The sequence below is a fragment of the Typopeltis vanoorti genome, chromosome 10 (genome assembly GCF_054136105.1).
Source record: "Typopeltis vanoorti isolate ZY-2024b chromosome 10, IOZ_Tvanoo_1.0, whole genome shotgun sequence".
In the NCBI taxonomy this organism is placed as follows: domain Eukaryota; kingdom Metazoa; phylum Arthropoda; class Arachnida; order Uropygi; family Thelyphonidae; genus Typopeltis; species Typopeltis vanoorti.
The window spans coordinates 87,857,830-87,877,603 of record NC_143558.1 but is presented as its reverse complement, the minus strand read 5'-3'; the positions used below and the strand labels follow the sequence as shown (position 1 = coordinate 87,877,603).

Sequence of the window (19,774 nt, the reverse complement as noted above, 5' to 3'; positions counted from 1 at the left end):
TAATTAACCTTTCTTCCATTATCTGAAGCTCTCAGAACACTCACACGTGGCCACAACTTCGCCGTAGCTCCGAAAACAATAGCATCTGAAGAAACAATGATACAACTGGAACATGGTATCCACAACCTGCCCATCTATATTGCTAACAATATTAGACTGGATGCAGCCAGAGTCCGTACCAAAGCTAAATGATATAATCACGTAATCACAAGAAAGATATTTATTTAACCAAATATTTCGGTCCAGAAATAGCAGACCATCGTCAGTGGTATTACAAAAACAGTTTAAAAAATACAAGCTAGAATACTAACAATAGATTGTTAAAATTAGAACACACCGCGTGATGTTATATCACTAAGTATGAAACGGAATATTTTGAAGTAGAAATAACTGGTAATTAGTTTATCGCAAGAATTTTAAAGAAATATGATTTAACAACTATGTATTCACCTATTAACAAATTGTCTTCTCATTTTCCTTCTCTAAAAGACAAACGCTCAACTTTATCTCTTCCTGGAGTTTATCAAATTCAGTGCAACGGTGATCTCTCTTATTTTGGACAAACCGGACGTTCCCTTGAAAAAAGAATCCAAGAACATCAATCATCCATTCTATACAACAAACCTGAAAAGTCTGGATTGGCTCAACACGGGATTGAAACTGACCACAGCAATCTTTGGTCCAGGACTTGCCTCTTACATAGATCCCGTTATAGGTTCGAACGTTTGTTCAAGGAAAGCGTGGAGGCCTTGCTCCATCGCCCCAACCTGAATCGTAATGACCATATCTATATCAAAAATCTGAGAAAGTCTAATCAAGATTACTCATTAATTATTATTATTTTATTTTTTTTTATTATTATTTTTTTTTTTTTATTAGCAAATTCAATCAGGTTTCTACTTCAAAATATTCTGTTTCATACTAAGTGATATAACATCACGCGGCGTGTTCTAATTTTAATGATCTATTGTTAGTATTCTAGCTTGTATTTTTTAAACTATTCTTGTAATACCACTGACGATGGTCTGCTATTTCCAGACTGAAATATTTGGTTAAATAAATATCTTTCTTGTTATTACGTGATTATATCATTCAGTCTTATGTCGCAAGTATCCTTGAAACAACAAGTACCAAAGCTAAACTATCAAAGACCAACCTATCCAAGGAAGAACAAATAGCTCTACAAGAAATGAAGAACAGCAAAATACTAAAAGATAGTATCACCAAAGCGGATAAGGGAAATGGCACTGTGGTTCTCAACCAGACAGACTACACAGGTAAGCTTTCAACCTTCTACCTACCTACCTCTCCACTGAATATGTTCCCACCAGCTCCCAATTCAGAACACTCCAAAGGCTCCTTAAGAGGGTTACTTCTTGGCCTGAGGAAGTGACTAGCAAACTAAAACCTTTCAACTCTATCCCTCCCCCCCCCCCCTTCTGAATCGTGCTTGTTCTATTGGAACACATTACAAAATTTTATCACTGATCCTATTCAATATTAGTCTCTCCAACAATTTGTAGGTTGCACTTAAAAGGGCTATGGGACGATAGCTTTCAGTTCTGTCTGCTGGCTTACCTGGTTTTAACACAGCAGTGACTTTTGTCCTTTTAACTTCTTTAGGAACGCAGCCACTTTCAAGTATATCGTTAAAGAACTTAGCCAGCTACGATCTTACATATGGTCCACAGTGCATCAGGAATTCATTATGAATATTGTCAAACCCAGAAGCCTTCCCCATTTTGATATTTTGAAGCGCCGAGGATATTTCCTCACGGGAAAAAGGGAAAGAGAATTGTTGATTCTTTTGAGTTACAGATTTCATAGCCTTTAGTTTGCATTTTACTTCTTTAGTATGTTCTTTATCTATCGGAGCTCTAGAAAGTGAAACAATATGAGCAGATATCTGATTCTGATCGACAAGAGGAGATTTCTTTGGTACAGAGGGGCTTGAACCAAGCTTTTTAAGTAGTGACCAGGGTTTTCTACTAGAGTGTTTGAAATCTATGTTTTCAGTTATTTGAATCCACTTTTCCCTACAGGCAGTGTTGAGACTATGGAGCAATTCTTCTCCTATCTCAGGATCCTTACTTTCAAGAAATTCCCGATACAGGGATTTGCTTTCATTGGTACATCCAGGCAAGTATTCTTTTCGGTAGCCTCGAGGAATGTGTGTTTTTGCCACTAACTACTCCAGTGAACCGTGTATAGTTTTTGTAAGTTGGGGGAATTCTTCTAAGGGATGCATCTAGATCCGCAGTGAAGTTTTCCCAGTCAGCTTTTTGGAAATTCCATCTTCATCTAGGAAATGATGTTATCACTGGAATTTGGGCTCCTAATTCCATAAAGATGGGATGGTGCTGGCTATTTGGAAAAACCTCAAGAATACGTCTGAAAGTCTGTAGAGGCTGATTTTCACTTAGTGGAGACACATGTCAAATCTGGGTTATATTCCTTATTCCAGGCTCTTGATTTAAAGGTGCCTTTTCCCTTGGCATCAAAAACCAAGTGAAGACAGTGTTGATCTGCCCATTCAGCTAATATTTCCCCGTTTTGATCATTCCGATCATATTTCCAAGAAGCATGATGACTGTTGAAGTCCCCAGAGTACACCGTTTGGTGGGAGTATGTCTGTAGAACATCATTTAGCCAAACAGTTGCAGGTGGTTTATATACATTCACAATCGTAATGGCTGTTATTTTAATGCAATCTTATAGATTTCGTCATCAGTCAAAGAAGATATCAGCACAGCATTTTCAATTCCATTTTGGACATATGTAAACTGTCTTACTACAGCCGAACAGCTAATATCAAGATTTTCAAACACAAAGACTACATCTGGTTTCACCAATACAGCCACTCAGAACTTGCGGACCATGCACTAGATACCCACCACAGAATATGTTGGAAGAAAGCCACTTTATTACACCGTAGCAAATATAAACATGAAAGATTATTCTTAGAATCAGCCTCAGCTCTAAAAACTTCCCAAATCTCAACAAATTTGGGTTCATGAGACTGCTCCAAATTTGGGAAGCTTGCATCCTTAGAACATCAGCCCAACAACCAAGACAATCCAATTTAGTCTGCTAGGGACAACCCAATTTAGTCTGGAGTCCTAAAGGACCAATGGCAGTTGCCGCCTTCAGCCTCATTTGCTCATTGTTACTGCCTGCATGCACATATCATAGTTTCATATTCCCAGAAGATGGCAATGTAACATTGCTGAAATATAGGAAAGTATTGATTAAAGTTTTTTAATTAATATTTTAGTTTGCATTGTCATTTCCTGAAAAATTTAAAGTCATGTGTAACCAACGTATAAGTTTATCAAGAATTAAGGTTACTTTATCATAGTGAGGCTACCGTAAATTAGCTTAGCAACAATTTCATTCGATAACACTCTGAAAAAAAATATAGATATAATACCAGGTACATCTGCCCAAAGATGATTAAAAGTTGTGAGTGAAATATTTCAGATTGATTATATATATATATATATATATGAAATCTGAAATTGAACACACAGTTTCTACAAAAAAAAAAAAAAAAAAAAAAAAAAAAAAAAAAAAAATCATGCTTTTAATTTTTACCTATCTAAAAAGCTTGTACTGCATATAAGAAATAAAATTATATGCAGTACATATAATTTGTTTAGGAAAATATGAACAAATACATTTTTCTTTTTAATTGGTATTTAAGGGGAGACTCCCCCCCCCCCCCTTCCTGACTTTGTCACTGGGGATAGCATGGAACAAATGGTTTATATGTGCTTTCTGGAGAAACAAAAACAATATAGAAGGGAAATGAATATTTTGGTTTCAGGTATTTCAGTGGTATATTTAAATTACTAAATGTGTAGTAAATTATATTACAACTACATTAATAAGACTTGAATTATTCATATATGACTGGAAAATTTAAGAAGGGGAAAACAACAGGCATGGATACTAATAGATTCTTTACAGAGTTTTTCCAGAAATATTACATATATTTCCAGAAATATATGTAATATTTCTGGAAATATTACATATATTATAATCTATAGACAAGTATGTGTGCACCTATAATAACTGCATTTTGAAGTGTGAAAAAAAGGAATACAGACAGCGAGAGAGAGATTTGTTGCAAAAATAACTCACAAAAATAAATAGTACTGATATAGTGTTAGATCAGTAAATGACTATATGGGGGATCATAATTCTTCAGATTATGATGTACGATCACATGATTTACTTGGGAGTGGTGTGAACCTTTATGTGTTGAGTGAGCACTTTGTGAGCAAATTGACCAATACAATTTGTTGTGTTCATCACGTACATTTATCAATTTTCAAATTTTATTTATTTTATTATTTTTTATTTATTTTTAAGTTTCTAAGAATACAGTAAGGCCCCACCTTACAATGCTTTGCTTTACAATGATTTTAAATTATGATCAACTGAAATACAAAAAAGCTGTAACTTCACCTGCAAACTTTGTTTGCTTACACTCAAATAAAGGATGAAACCAAAATATAATTTTTTGGCATCTTTAACTTGTAGTATAACCTAGTAAAAAAACTTTCCAATGTCTATCTCTAATACAGAGTATTTTAGAAATAAGGTACGGCACCTTATGACAACTTGTATATGGAAATATGACTTCTGCATTACTTCAACCTTTGTATCACTTTTGGGTCTGGCTCCAACTGGTGATATTTATTAATGCTTATCATTGAGTTTGCTTGCTTCCTGGGGAGTAGAGAGGCTCTACTTGGTGGAAGGTTTTTGTTTGTCACTGTGTGGAACTACTGCAGAGCTTCCTGTTCTGGAGTGATTCAAGTCAAGAGTAAAGAGTTTAGTAGTGATCCTTTAGGTCACTTAGTGAGATTTAGGGCGATCTTGTAGTTCACTCAGGTATCCTTTCACTTAAACATACCTTAATGAGGGTGGGTCAAAACAGGTCTGGGTAGTGGGCCTTCCATTAATGCATATAATATTAAGGATAATATTAAGATGCTAAGGCTATTGATGTGAAGTCATTAGCCTCTATATACAAGTAGTCCAGTCGTGAAATGACTTCACATGCAAACTTTGTTTACACTTAGATAAAGGATGAAATTTAACCAAGAATATAATTTCTCAGCATCTTTACTTTACAAAGAACCTGCGAGCAACAACATCATAAATAAACAGAGTCCATGCAACATATGCTTCAGTTGATTCATGGCAGTGTCATGTTGCTAAAACTCGTATGACTGAATGCAGAGCCTTATACTAGATGCTGCATTCACTCATATGACAGTTTAAGCAACATGACACTGCCATGAATCAACCAATGTGCAGGTTGTGTGGACTGTTTATTTATTATGTTGCTGCTCACAGTATCTTTGTTTTTCAGTGTTTTGCTGTGAGTTATACATTGTTTATTATATAATTTCATTGTTGTTAATAATTGCAGAGAAAATCAAAGTTGGTGTTTCTAGTGAAAAGAAGGAAGATTCATAAATGTATTACATTATATAATAAGATTGAAATAATTAAATTTAGTGATGAGGCATGTTTTAGTCAAGTATGCCTGCTATAACAGAAGAGGATGTACCATTCAGCGTTTCTAACTTTTTTCATTTGCGAAAATGATTAGAAATTATTTATTTGCATAACTGACAAAACTAAATGCTTGTTATTAACTCATTACATGCATCCACATGAAAACGGAAAAAAAAAATTAAGAAAGCAATACTTCACTTAATGACAGTGCATTGGAGTCTAACATGTCACATAACTGGGGTATGCCTGCAAAATTATTTTTTATCGAATAACACTGCTATGATCAGTGTACTTTTACAAACACCAGAACATAACAGTATAATGAAAAACATTCCACATCCACCAAATGAAAACCAAGCAGTATAACTTCATAGTAACCTTTTTCAAAATAAGATATCACAGAAATTTAATTCTCAGAATTTCAATGATTAGCTTTCTATTCTTTCACCCAAAGAAATAAAAATTTTAGTTCTTGGATTTAGTTCCAAGAAATTCTTGTTAATCCAATCTTTATTTATTTATTTTTTGAAACTGCATGGGGAAAAAAAAGCAAAATAAGAATTTGTGAAGTATTATGCAAAAAACTGTATTTTGAAACATGCTGATATTTTGTCAATAACGTTATTTCACATAGACACATGTCAAATATTTCTGCAAAATATCAATATTATTATGATTTGGAATTTTCTTTGATAAATGGAAGAATGTACGATTATTTTATAAAAATAACAATTACTATAGGGAGTGTGTTACACAATGTTTATATTTTTGGTGACCATAAGAGAGATAAGAATAGAAAATCTACCCCTCAGTTTAACATATGCATTTACCACCGGAATACAAAATCATTGTAAGATTCATGAAATGACAACACATGCAAAATTTTATTTGCATTCTCCAGCAACTTTTTTGAAGTAACATTTAATTAAAAAAGCTTGATAGTTTATAATGCTGGTATATGCACAATGCTTCGTTGATAATGCTGGAATATGGTGTGGGGAGAGTGACTCTAACAAATGTCTATGTTTTCTTTTATTGCTTGGGAGATAATGTAGGATGCTATAATCATAAAATCCAAATAGCACCAGACATTCATATATACTTCACTAAGCATAGAAACTAACCAATTTATATAATATATATTTTGAAAATCAAAGAATATTTTTTATGACTTAATATAAGATTACATTACTTTGAGATTTTCAACATTAACACAGTTCACAATTTACACCAAAATTTTACTAAGAAAAAACTGAAGCTAGAATTTCATAAATATTGACAAACTTGTTACATCCCTGCCTGATGTGGAAGGCACGTGATATACATAGTCAAGTAAATTCGCACCTGATACACAAACTGTGTGAGAAAACAGCACAGAATTAGTATTAGTACATTAGTGTGCCAGACAAAAAAAATTTCCTTTGCATGTTGTTTATGAAATGTGAACTATTTCATATGGGTATTATATTAAATGGAAAAGTTTAAATTAAAAATAACTGTGGAAAAATGTATTCCTTTCTGTAAACTGATTATACTATACATACAAAAGCATTTTCATTGTACAAAACTGAAAGCACCAATTTTCCCAGCTCTGCTCTCTTTCCTATAGTCTTGAAGCCTCTACTAAAGTACCAAAATAACAGAAGCAAATTCTGAGGAGCACAACAGTACAGGATGTCAAAGTGATGCCATTAACGTTGGTAACTAAATCATCTTATAATATGATCGATCAATGATGAATGTGATCACCAAGCATTAACATAATTGCCAATTAGTTAATGTTAACTGAGCTAATTCTTGTGTGCATAAAAACAGTTTATTAACTAGATTCACACAACTTGAATTTAGCTTAAAAAAAGTCTATGAAAACCATCTGTTTTAATGTTTAAAATATTACAACACATTTAAACTTGAAGATTAAAATTTGCATCTTACCTCAAACTCTACCATGACTTTTTTCATATTTTCAATACTGAAAAGAAGACAAATTAATTCCTGGATGCTAAGCGGCAGCTTAGAATCTGTACCTGGCTTCAAATTTTCTAACGTTTGGAGGTTTTCATCATCCTGCAATGTACAAAATTTAAAAAAAAAATAATAATAATGTCTCTATCTTTAGAATGATATTTCAAATGAACTTGTTTTTTAATTTAATGATATTTCAATAAATTCATGAAAAACTTAGATAAACAGAAATAGTGCTATTTTTTCTATTTTTGTGGAAGGAGGAGAAGAGAGGAGAACAGGAATTAAAAAATTTACATGTAAAGAAAATGTTTGAATGACTCATTACCACTAAAAGTTTTCTGAATTTGTTATAAAATCATAGATATCAATTTCCTGATAAGCACCCTCTTTTATCCCACTTATTAAGGATAGTTCTTCCTGTTTCACCAATGCAGGGATGCAACAGAATTTGAAAACTACTTTCTGGCCTAGTGTTGAAGGGGAAGAAGAGGATCATTAAAAAAAAAAAGTGAAGTCCTTTCACAGAGTACACTCCAAATTTTTATGAAATTTCTTTGTTGTGTTGGATATTCCAAAATTACAGTCACTTTTCCTTTTTGCTAAGTTATCACATAGGATTCCATTGATAGTAATTATCAATGTACTCATCATTTAATTACTGTTATCCATTATTATTACTATACATCACATAATAAATTTCAATACGGCTCACCTTAACCACCCTAAAAGATAACATTTGGAAACAATCGTTTCCAAATGTTATCTCTTAGGGTGGTTAAGATGAGCCCCCAATCCCCCTGAAGTCCTGGCCTCATCAACTGACTGCAGTTCAGATCAGTTCCATCAATATAGTACACAGCTTCTGATCTCTTCCCAAAGTGCATCGCCACTTGGCCACATTAAACTGCTAGTCTGTTCTAGTCTCCCTGCAGGATCTCTGAATCACATTCATTTAGCATTGTCAGCAACAAAGGAATATTTCCTACCAAATTATTTCTTACAGATTAAACAATGGTGGACCAAGCACTGAGCCCTATGATACTCCACTGGCCGCTTGTCTTCTCTGGAACTCAACTCTGCTATAAATCTTTGATATCTGTCCATCAGCCACCTCTTTAATCCGAATCACCAGATTCACATCCATCTCTATTTGCTCTAATTTATGCAACAGAGTTCTATGTGGAACCATGTCAAATGCTTTTGCAAAGTCTAGCAATATCACTGAATAACCCTTTCCCTTATCTAAATCCAATGTCACTTGAATTATAAAAAAAAAGCAAGCAGATTACTAAGGCAAGAACTACCCTTCAAAAAACCATGTTGTCTCTTATAGAGACAAATAGACTTATATACTCCCCCATAAAAATTCTAGTTTCCCTGAATTTATACTTTTGAACTCTCACTGAACAACATTTTCTCAAGACTCCTGAAAGCAAATCCTTTCAGATGCAAGTCATCCTTATATAAATATTTCCTTCCATCAAACTCACTGCACAAACTCCACACCATTCCTCTTGCACAGTCTGCACAATGACTCATCATGACCAAAGCTCTCTGTGTCAGTTTGCCTCTTATCATATTCCCCTGATAGCATACTCACAACCTTTACTTTCTCATTTTTCTTTTTTGCATGCACTATAAACTCTTTCATTTCTTGCATACCACACTTGTCACTTGCTAAATTTTTTGTACTAGTCAAAATTTCTCTTTCATCTTAACTCTCTAGATCCTGACATACTTTGTCTTAGCTCTAGGAAAACAGTTATGCCCATTAATGATATCCATTAGGAGTATGGGCCTGACACTTGGAATATGAGATTATCAAGTTCTGTTTCATTTAATTCATAACCAAATGATAAATATATTGAGCATACCGTGATAAGAAATCCCACAGATAGGTGAATTGCTACTGCTTCAAGAGCAGTATTACACTGGGCATGATGGAAGGGGAGTATGACTGCCCATGAGAATAGCTACTCCACCATGAGCAGGACCATCTCCAGTTCTTCCCTTGCATAGTTTCCTGCAGACGGAAACAAAAAAGATCTGAGTTTCTACAGCAGGTGCTTAATATCATCAATATTCTGGCAAAAACCATGATACTTCCATTGTAAGTTTGAGTTTTCCTACTGTTAAGGCTTCAAAGATTTATCTGATTTATGGGCGGTTGTAGTCTTGCCCTTGTCAAGTTTATATTTCTCACTAAACTTTGGAAACTATGGATGACCAGCATCCATCTCTTCCTCTGTAAAAAATGTCCAATATACAAGGGGAGGCTGAAAAGTTCTGATAAACACCTACAACAAAAATTATATTAAAGCAACTGATACAACAACACAAAGAACATACCTTAAAATCTTTTAACCCCCATGTTTCATCAAATTGTAATAATTTGATGAAACATCTTTTTCTTTTAGGATATATACAAAGACATCAGAGGTTTTGAAGAAATTTAAAGACACAGAGGTGTGGGCCGTCATTGAGTTTTTCGTGATGCAAGAAAAGCCCACAACTGAGATTCAAAAAACTTTGTGCGAGACTTTAGGGTACTGTACCCAAGAATATCCGAAAGTTGTCTAATGGGTGGCCAAGTTTAAAACTAGTAATCCTGAAACAACAGATGCCCCCAGGTTAGAAAGCCCTTCCACAGTGATCACACCTGAAAACTTCAGTCTGACATCAAGGATCATGGCAGTGCATGCCATGATCCTTGATGACAGACAAATACCAGCCAAAAACATTGCAAAGACTCTGTGGATATCCAGGGAATGAGTTGGGATCATTATCCATGCATCTGGACATGCAGAAGCTCACAGCAAAGTAGATCCCCAAATGTGTGATGTCAACCACAAAAGAGAATGTGTGCTGTCATATCAAGGGATTTTGAGTCATTTTGAAAAATCAGGTGCAATTTTTTTGGCTGGCATCATCACTATTACCCGAGAGCAAACAACAGTCAATGGAGTGGAGATACAAACATTCTCCACTGCTGAAGAAGTTCCAAACCCAAAAGTCAGCAGGGAAGGTTCCTGCCATTGTCCTTTGGGATATGTATGGTGTGATCCTTACCAAGTACCTCACAAAAAATGTGAAAGTGTTACAGCAGCAGTTTAGTCAACAACTTTGAAGGAAGTGAAGGAGATACCGAAGGAAAAACACTGTAGGAATCTGAGCAGAGGCGTGTTGCTTTTCCAGGACAACGCACCTGCTCACACTGCTCATGAAACCCAACAGACAATACACAATTTGAGCTTTCAATGTCTGCCTCTTCCACCCTATATGCCAAACCTAGTCCCATCTGACTATTTCCTATTCCCAAATTTAAAGAAACACTTGAAAGGAACCAAATTTACCACAGATGATGAAGTCCTATCTGCAGCTGAGGATTAGACTTGTGCAACAAGGGAAAGACTTTTCTTCTCAGAGGATTGAAAATAATGCAGCAGCATTGTTACAAGTGTATAACACTTCGTCGGGAATATGTAGAATAATGTGTAAGTTACATGGTTCCCCTTCAATTCCTTCATGTTGATTATCACAACTTTTCAGCACACCCTTATATTTTCCGATGTGTCAAGATCACTGGATAAGTTCAAGTTATTTTCAATAGATACTGAAGTATCCATTTTTTCTATGGGAGGGTCTGGTGGTTTGTGTTAGTGATAACCTTGCTATAAATTTTTTCATAAGTCGGTTCTCATTGAATAGAACCATTTGTGGTTTCTGGAGTGAGACAGTACATCATGTGGTTGTATGCACTGAACAAGAGAAGCAATTATGATCGTAAAAATCAGGTACGGTAAAATTATCAGATAGTGGAATAAACATACGAGGGTGAGTTGCAGTTGACATTTTCTTAACTGCTACCTTCTCAGTATAAGATGAACTCAGAACAGGTGTGGTGGCAGCAGCTAACTTCTTTTTTCTGCATCTTGATATGATATATTTTGTACTGTTTTTATCTTTTGTATTTCTTTTGCATATTTCCACTTCCAACATGCACTGGATGATCTCCTTGACAATTTACACATTTAGCTTTCTTTGCAGGGCAAGATTTGTTTTCATGCTCTTTTCTGCCACAATGGGCACAGCCACGACAAGCAATTTGGGCAGAACCATATTTCTGGAATTTAAAGCATCTTAGTGGTTTAGGGATGTATACTCTAACAGAACAATTGAGATACCCTGCTTTATATATGTTGGACACTTAGGACTATCAAAAGTAAGTATGAAGTTTCTGGTTGGAACCAGGTGACAATCCCTATGACTCAGGATGCATCTCGTACCGATTTTCAGCTCTGAACATATCTCCTCATCAGGAATATCAAGTATATCCCATTCTAAGATCACTCCTCTACAGGAATTGAGTTTTTTATGATGTATAACTGTTATTGGTAGTCCATCCATATAGATTGCTCTGAGTAGTTTCTTGGAATGTGTTCACATGATGTTTTGACAAGGAAATTACCAGAACATAGATTCTTGACTGCTTTTGGAAAACCTGCCCGTTCTTCTCAACCATTTTGAATTAAGTAGGGTGACATTTTCCCCACTGGTTTCTAACCTGTTGCATGGATATTAGAAAAACTGGAACATTTATACTGTATCACATATCTTTTGTTTCTTACTTTGGTTACTGAAAGGTGTATCAATGGTATTGTTACTTGTTTGGGCCTATGAAACAATTCATGATGAAGAATTCATGCTCAAGTGATATTTTTGTTCAGCACCAGAGCTCGTCAGGCAGGGTAGCCCTGGTGCTTCCATTCCTGAGTGGAATGCAAGGGCTATGATGGACACTATAAGCTACACAGCAAAGCCTTGGGCACAGCCATGAGGAAAGGAGACTTACTGCAGCACAATTGACCCATGCAGGCAAGCCTACTGGCCAAATGATCTTGTCTGGGCCATCCAGGAACACTTGTCTTGCCAAAGTGGTGCAAGATACCAGGATCCCTCTTTCTGGATGCTTCCATAGGTCACATGGCAAACATGGTAGCAAGGTGAGGGATCCAAGTGACTCCCCCCCCCCCCCCGAGTTCTGGGCTGGTAAGACAAAAAACGTGACATAAAATCGTTTCAAATTTCGGCTTATCTTTTTATATATATAGAGTATATATATGATAAAATTTGGTGAGGACCACTTTTCTCTTGTATTATTTTTGAGAGAATTTTTAATTCTTCAAATAAATCTATTGCATCTACATCAGATATAAAATATCTTGTTGCTGTAATACAGTGCCTACAGCAATATGGCTGAACGAGTGCCCTCATTAAGTGGCGCATTGAGGCAGGCTGCCTCTATGCTAATTGTTGTTAAATATAGTACAAAGACTGTAAAATGTTTCTCTACTGTATTAGTGATACAATAAAAGTACTACTTATTTTCTTGCTTCTAAAGTATACTTTCTGTCAAGATGAAATAAGATGATACTTTTTTCTAAAATTTTTAGACCAAAATTTGGGGGTCGTCTTATGTATGGGGGTAACCAGTTGAGAGACCCGTGGTTGCTGTGGAGAAACTGTCGGTACCTTGTCCCCGCAAACAGGCTTCCGCCAATCACTAGCCTTTGTTAACTCTGCCGATTGATGTCATTAACAGCTGATTCTGAATAAACCAATCAGAACTCTGATAGCATTCATGTCTGCAATTCATTGGCAGGGCATTAACAATATTTTGAGCACTATCCCATAAAAATGTCCGAAAATAAAAAATGATGAAGAAAATAATATGCCCGGAACTGAGAGTGATGCATAATTTCTTAGTATGTATCTTAAAAATATTACCTAATTAGTAAATACACTTTGAATATTTAAAAAATCTATCAAATGTGTTCTGTTTTATGTTTAAAACGTTGATTTCTTAATTTTGGATTCGAAAAAGTAGAGTTCATCTTATACACGGAAAAATATGGTATATATGAGATATCCATTATTGATAAGACAGAAGAACCACTAACAAAAATTTTGCATAAATAAAATATAACATAAATAAAATAAATATTTCCCATCCTCACATGGCTTATTAAAGTGTGTTTGTGTAAAGGCAGTTATGATGCGAGTCAGTGTCTCTCAACAAATATATTGCAGGTAGTAAACTCAGAAAGTAAAGATGGTTTGGGGAATAAAGGGATGCTGCAGGTTCTATATACTAATGCTAGAAGTATTAGGAACAAGAGGGAAGAGTTTTTGACAGTGGTTAGTGCAACCTCACCAAAAGTTATAGATATTAGTGAGACTTGGCTAACAGCAGATTATTATTATTATTATTACTCTGGATTAGAGAAAGATGTTAGAAGTTTTTTTTTTACTTAGTTAGACTATAATTTATATATTATATATTTAGTTTAATCCTTTATCCAAGTAAGCGAACAAAAGTTGCACCTGAAGTATCTTCAGGACTGGGGCAACTCATGCAAAGGTGGACTAAGTTCTCATCATGTTCCTTAGCATCTCATAATGCAAAGCACATCTCCTTGTGGACATGTATACTGCTATGCATTATGGGAAGGGTCACTACCCAGACTAGTTTCGACCTTTATTAAGGTCTCTTCAGTGGGAGCCAGTCAATAAAGGTGGAAACCAGTATCAGTAGTGACCCTTCCCATAATGCATAGCAGTATACATTACACAAGGAGATGTACTTTGCATCATGGGATACTAAGGAAAGTGATGAAAACTTAGCCCACCTTTGCCACGAGTTGTCCCAGTTCTGAAGATACTTCAGGCGCAAACTTTGTTTGCTTACACTTGGATAAAGGATTAAACTAAATATATAATTTATTATTACTATTATTATGTGACACCTCCAGGGAGTCCAAAGACTCATCGAGGGAAGGCGCCTACTCTATAACTCTCCATCTCCACAATTCAATCTACCAACTACACCAACGGCAGCTATCATCCACCACCACTAGTATTTTCACAGGCAATCACAAATATTCATGCCAAAAACGGGATTCGAACCTGCAGCCTTTTGGCTGGAGAGCGGATACGCTAACCATTCGGCCAACCAGGCCAGCATGATGTAGTTACAGGAATTTGAAAGTGAAAGCTTTAGTATTATCAGGGAAGATACATGGAGGAGCAAGAATACAGGAGGAAACAGGTAATTAGTGGTGTAAGATTCTGTGTTAGGACCATTACTGTTTTAATCTGTACATAAATGATATAAGAAATAACTTGAAAGAAAATATTCCACTGTTTGCTAATGATGCAAAATTAAGCAGAGCAATAGTGAATCAAGGCAATGTTGAGAGTTTGCAGAATGATTTAAATAGGCTGTCAGCATGAGCAAAAAATAATGGGTGTCAGTTTAATGTGGAGAAATGTAACGTTATGTTATGGATTTTGGGATAAGCAGATTACAAGCTGTGTACCATATTAGAGACCTGTACTCTAGGAAGTAGATGAAGCTAAGGATTTAGGGATGGGGAGAGAGAGAGAGAGAATCGAAGTTTAGAGGACATATTGCTAAGTAGCTCACAAGATTAATTGGCTAATGAAAAACAACTAACAAATAGAGATAAGGAAGTTGTTATTCTTTATCATAAAGCCTTGATACGTCCACATATGAATTACTGAGCTCAAGGTCTGGTCTCCTGGGTTTGTTGGGGATGAGGAGAGACAAGCAATCAAGATGGTGAGTGGTCTGTGGAACGCTTACTATAAGGATAGATTGAGGGCGTGTGACTTACAGACATTGGTTGATAGACAAAAAAAAAAAAGACTGGATATTAGAGAAATATTTAAATTACTTAAATATTTTAGCACTTGGCTGCTCATCTCTGGAAGTTGAGTAAAAGTGTGGTTAGTAGATGTTAGGACAACTAGATTTTTGTTTGGAGAATTGTGAATAAATGGCATGGGTTGCCTGAGTCAGTTATTAGTGCTTTGTTAATTGGGTCAAGTATATATATGGTGGATTGTGTGGAAAATAGGAGTCTTCTGACTCCATGGAGGTGTCCATCCAATAATAATAAAAATATAGCATTTAGTTATTGTTTTCTAATATATCCTGAAACAAACATATTAGTCCAGTTCCCATATGCAAGCACAAAATTTCCACTGGGCACAGTGATTTCTCTTGACCTGCCAAATAGCTAGGGTGTTGATGAGAGATTGCCAATTGCTCCAATATGAACATGTCAAAACAACTGTATAATCTAGATCTTAGAGAAAGTCTTCCTCTTGTCCTGGATATATCACCAAGGAGAGAATACTCCTCAAGGTTTTGTTGTAATGATCACCCAGACGTGAATGTGGTAACTCTCTCTCTCTCTCTCTCTCTCTCTCTCTCTCTCTCTCTCTCTCTATATATATATATATATATATAAATATGGAAATAGCACTTGATGTGAACTAATAAAATCTGCCTGAATGTACAGGGTTCAGATAAATTACTCATATGGCTAAAAGAGTGACTGCACTCATTGATGAGCCAAGGTTAGTTGATTCACGTGTGAATGATGATTACTATGCTACTGCACAAGTCACACACACACATTACCACCCCCTCAATAGGAAGGAGCATGTAAGATAACTATTACCTATTCACAGCCGAACAATAACAACTTCTTTTTTGATCTCTGCTGAAACTAATTGATGAACAAAGGATAGTCGATTCAAGTGTGAAAGATGTTTAATATGGTACCATACAAGTTACACACAGACATGTTATCACCCTTTAATGGGAAGGAGTATGTAAGATACCTATTACCTGTGCATAGCTGAACAAGAATAACTTCTTTTTGGTCTCTGCTGAGACTAGACTGCCACAATTTGTTTTCATGCTTGATATGACACCACTTGTTATTGTTCTCTCTACTCCATTATGACTGCAACTGGAATAAACATTTTCATCTGATAATGAAACTTTAATCAGTGTAGGGGACAGGAAGATGGTAAACTAGCTGAACTATCAGCAGTATCTGCAGCCTTGTTTCTTTAATCCCAATGTGGCTTGGAATCCATCAGAAGTGCACAACCTGATGTCGATTCTGTAACTGACAGAGGACATTTTAGATATGAGAGAACACTGGATGTTCCTGTGGAACTAGATATTTGTATACATAATGCACCATTGGTAGACTGCAGTGTTATGCAATTTAAGGCAAACTATTACATACAGCTCTGCACTAAAGTTGTTACATTCCACTGAGAAAGTATAATGCTCTCACACACAGAAGATCCCACTAGTGCCCCTAATTTTGGACCAGGTGTGTAGACAGGCATAAAATCAGAGTATTCCATTCCATGTGACTGCAAGAGTTACTGGCAGACTACATGAGGGATGGAATACTTAAGTGGCTTGCAAAAAAGAAAAGCTGAATGGTGGTATATATGAATGCCATGGAGTAGTATTTAAAGGCATCTGTGCTATGTTTGCTAGCCAATGGGTCTTATGGCAGTCTGTTAAGTGATGTACAGACTCTCCCACCTTGGGCAAAAAATAGTTAAAAATATGGCATGGTCTGGCTTGGTAGCATATAGCAGAGACAGCTATTTGTTAGCATTGAAACAACAAGAATAGTTCGTTGATTTGCCTGGAAGTGTAGACTAGAGATCACACAGGTCTGAAATGCTCCAGTTGCAATTCTTATGACTTTATGGTGAATAGGCTCCAACCATTGAGAGGTATTCACTTTGGTAGAAACATAGACTTGGGACTTGTAATAAAGTTTCGATCTAATCAGTGAATGGTACAATTGGATGAAAAGACCATGTATCAGCACCCTAAGAGGTGGTAATAAGATATGAAGAATGCTTATCATTTATGTCACTTATTTCCTAAGTAGAATATGTGAGCGAAGAAAAACAAAGTTTCTTTTCTTTTCAAATATGAGCCCCAAGAACTTGTCTTCTGTTGCAACTGGGATTCAAGTTTGTCGTAGTCTGACTATAGATCAGGATGAAAACCACGTCTGCAACAAAAACACAAATTGTCTTCTGATGAGAAATTCTGAACTCATTTATAAGCACCCATTCTGAAAGATGGTGCAATGGCTCAAAAACATGGTAAAGTCAGATATCGTTGGAAAAAGTTATTCAGTGAGTTAACATTGACTGCAAAAAGTGTGCCACTTAAAATTGAACCTTGTGAAACTTCCGGGGTATTTTTCACCTGGAAACTTGGATTTTTCGTCCTGCAGAATAGGCAAACCGGCCAGTGAACACATGCGGATCTACAGTCATAAAATACATACTTAATCCCACACTAGGAGGGCTCAACCAATCCTAAGGGGTGGTCAAGGAACAGGGAGAACCCCCACAAAAATAAATAAATTTCTTCCTGCTCTACCTGTTTTTATATATCCTCAGTCACATTATGAATATATCTGGAAACACATGCTTTTGTTGCTCATTTATCTAGAACATGCTTATTTATGAAATCACTGATATTTGTCATTTCTCATGATGTGGCCAAGATATGATGTTTTTCCTTTCTTGATTGTTTGTATGAGATCTTTGGCTTTGCCAATGGATTTTAAGACATTTTCATTGGTTATTTTTTTTTTGTCCGTGATTTCTTCAGCATTCGTCTATATAGCCACAGGAAGGCTTCGATCTTCTTCTCAAAGCTTCAATTTTCTTGATGGTCGCTACCTTCAATTTCAAAATGGACCAGACATAACAGTTCAGCATTCTGCATCTGACTTCTATGTTTAGACCTTTATTGCAGAATAATGTTCTCATTTTCATGAAAGACAGCTGCACAACTTCAATCCATGCCCTTATATCTATTTAAGGATCCCACCTTTCATTAAGCCATATGGTACTATACATTAAGTGTCAGTTTCATTGATGAGGTTGGATGTTTGCTTCCTGTTTCTTGAAGCAGAAATCAAAATTCTGTATACTGTTTGAATAATGATTTATTTTGAATTATCCACCCTCCATCATACTTCATTTTGTTCATTAAGAAAAAAGAATCATGAACACTTATTGTAAACTGCTAGTTTAGTCGATTGGCTAATTTCTCTCTTATTCCATATTAATTTACTCAACTGTCTCAAAATCCCCACCATACTTAATTTGCCATTTTCAATAAAAACAGTATCTAAAGAGCAAATATTTTACTTGTTTATAGGTAATCCATTCAGAATGCAGTTTCAAATTTTTTAATGTTACTCACTATTCTGGTTTCATCTCCTGTACCTACTTCAATTCTAATTGTTTACTTATGCCTTACATGCAGACTGCTTTAGTCCATTGTCCCATTAACATCATATTAACATCATGGGTTTCCATGTCTGGTCTCTCTACAGCATCTAATCCCACACAGCACTAATACTAATGCAACTAGAAACTAACAGCCTTCTATGGGTAGCATTCAGATAAATAAAAGAACTGTTATAGAAATGTCTCTTTGAGTATAATTTTGTTCCATATTTTGTAATGATTACTGTATAAATACAATCATTGCACTAATAATTTACAAGGGTGGTCTGAAAAGTTCTCAGCCTAACAACCAAAAAATGAATTTATAATTTCAAAATTATTGTTATTTTTCAACATAATCTCCCTTAAGACTAATACATTTATTCCAGCAATGCTGCAGCACCAGTATCCTGTCCCTGTAGTCGTTCTCAGTAAGATCCGCAAAATACCCCTCTATAGCTGCAATCAACTAGTCATTCAAAGAAAGATTTAAAGAAAAATGCTGACCAGTAAGGAAGAGTTTTAGTTTTTGGAAGAGATAGAAGTCAGAGCGAGCCAAATCTGGGTAATAGGTGGATATTCCAACAATTCATAGTGCAGATCCCTTAATTTTCCCATTGCCAAAACTTTGAGGGCAAGTGCATTGTCCTGATGAAAGATGATTTTTTTCTTCTGCAAACCGGGTCTATTATCACGAATTTTTTCGTCTAGTCTGGTTAAAATCTAATCTGGTTAATATTATTCTGGTTAAAAGATCAGAATAATATTCCGCGGTTATTGTTTTACCCTATTCAAGATAATTAGTAAACTTTAGCATCCCAAAACACCGATGCCATGACCTTTCCTGCTGATGGAACCGACTTTGCCTTCTTTGGTGATGAACAACTTGCTTCTGTCCACTGTTTTGACTGCTGTTTGGATTCTGGTGTGTAACGGTGATTCCAAGTCTCATCCATAGTAATAAATCGATGCACAAAATCAGTTTTATTCTTGTTAAAATTTTCCTAGCAGCACTTCAGAGATTTTCATGTGAGTGCGTTTTTGATCTGCTATGAGCAAGCCCAGCACCCATCTTGCGCAAAGCTTTTTCATTTGCAATTCTTCGTGCAAAATA

At 35.6% G+C, this 19,774-nt stretch overlaps 1 protein-coding gene across 3 annotated transcripts in view; it reads right to left on the bottom strand.

Moving 5' to 3' along the window:
• The window catches only part of Parp1 (Poly-(ADP-ribose) polymerase), a 583,272-nt gene that overhangs the window by 202,975 nt on the left and 360,523 nt on the right, over positions 1–19,774 (bottom strand). For all 3 annotated transcript variants that reach the window (XM_090399735.1, XM_090399736.1, XM_090399737.1), the window contains exon 17: positions 7,468–7,599. In XM_090399735.1, coding sequence (XP_090255861.1) covers positions 7,468–7,599 — 132 coding nt within the window. The remainder of the gene's footprint in view (positions 1–7,467; positions 7,600–19,774) is intronic.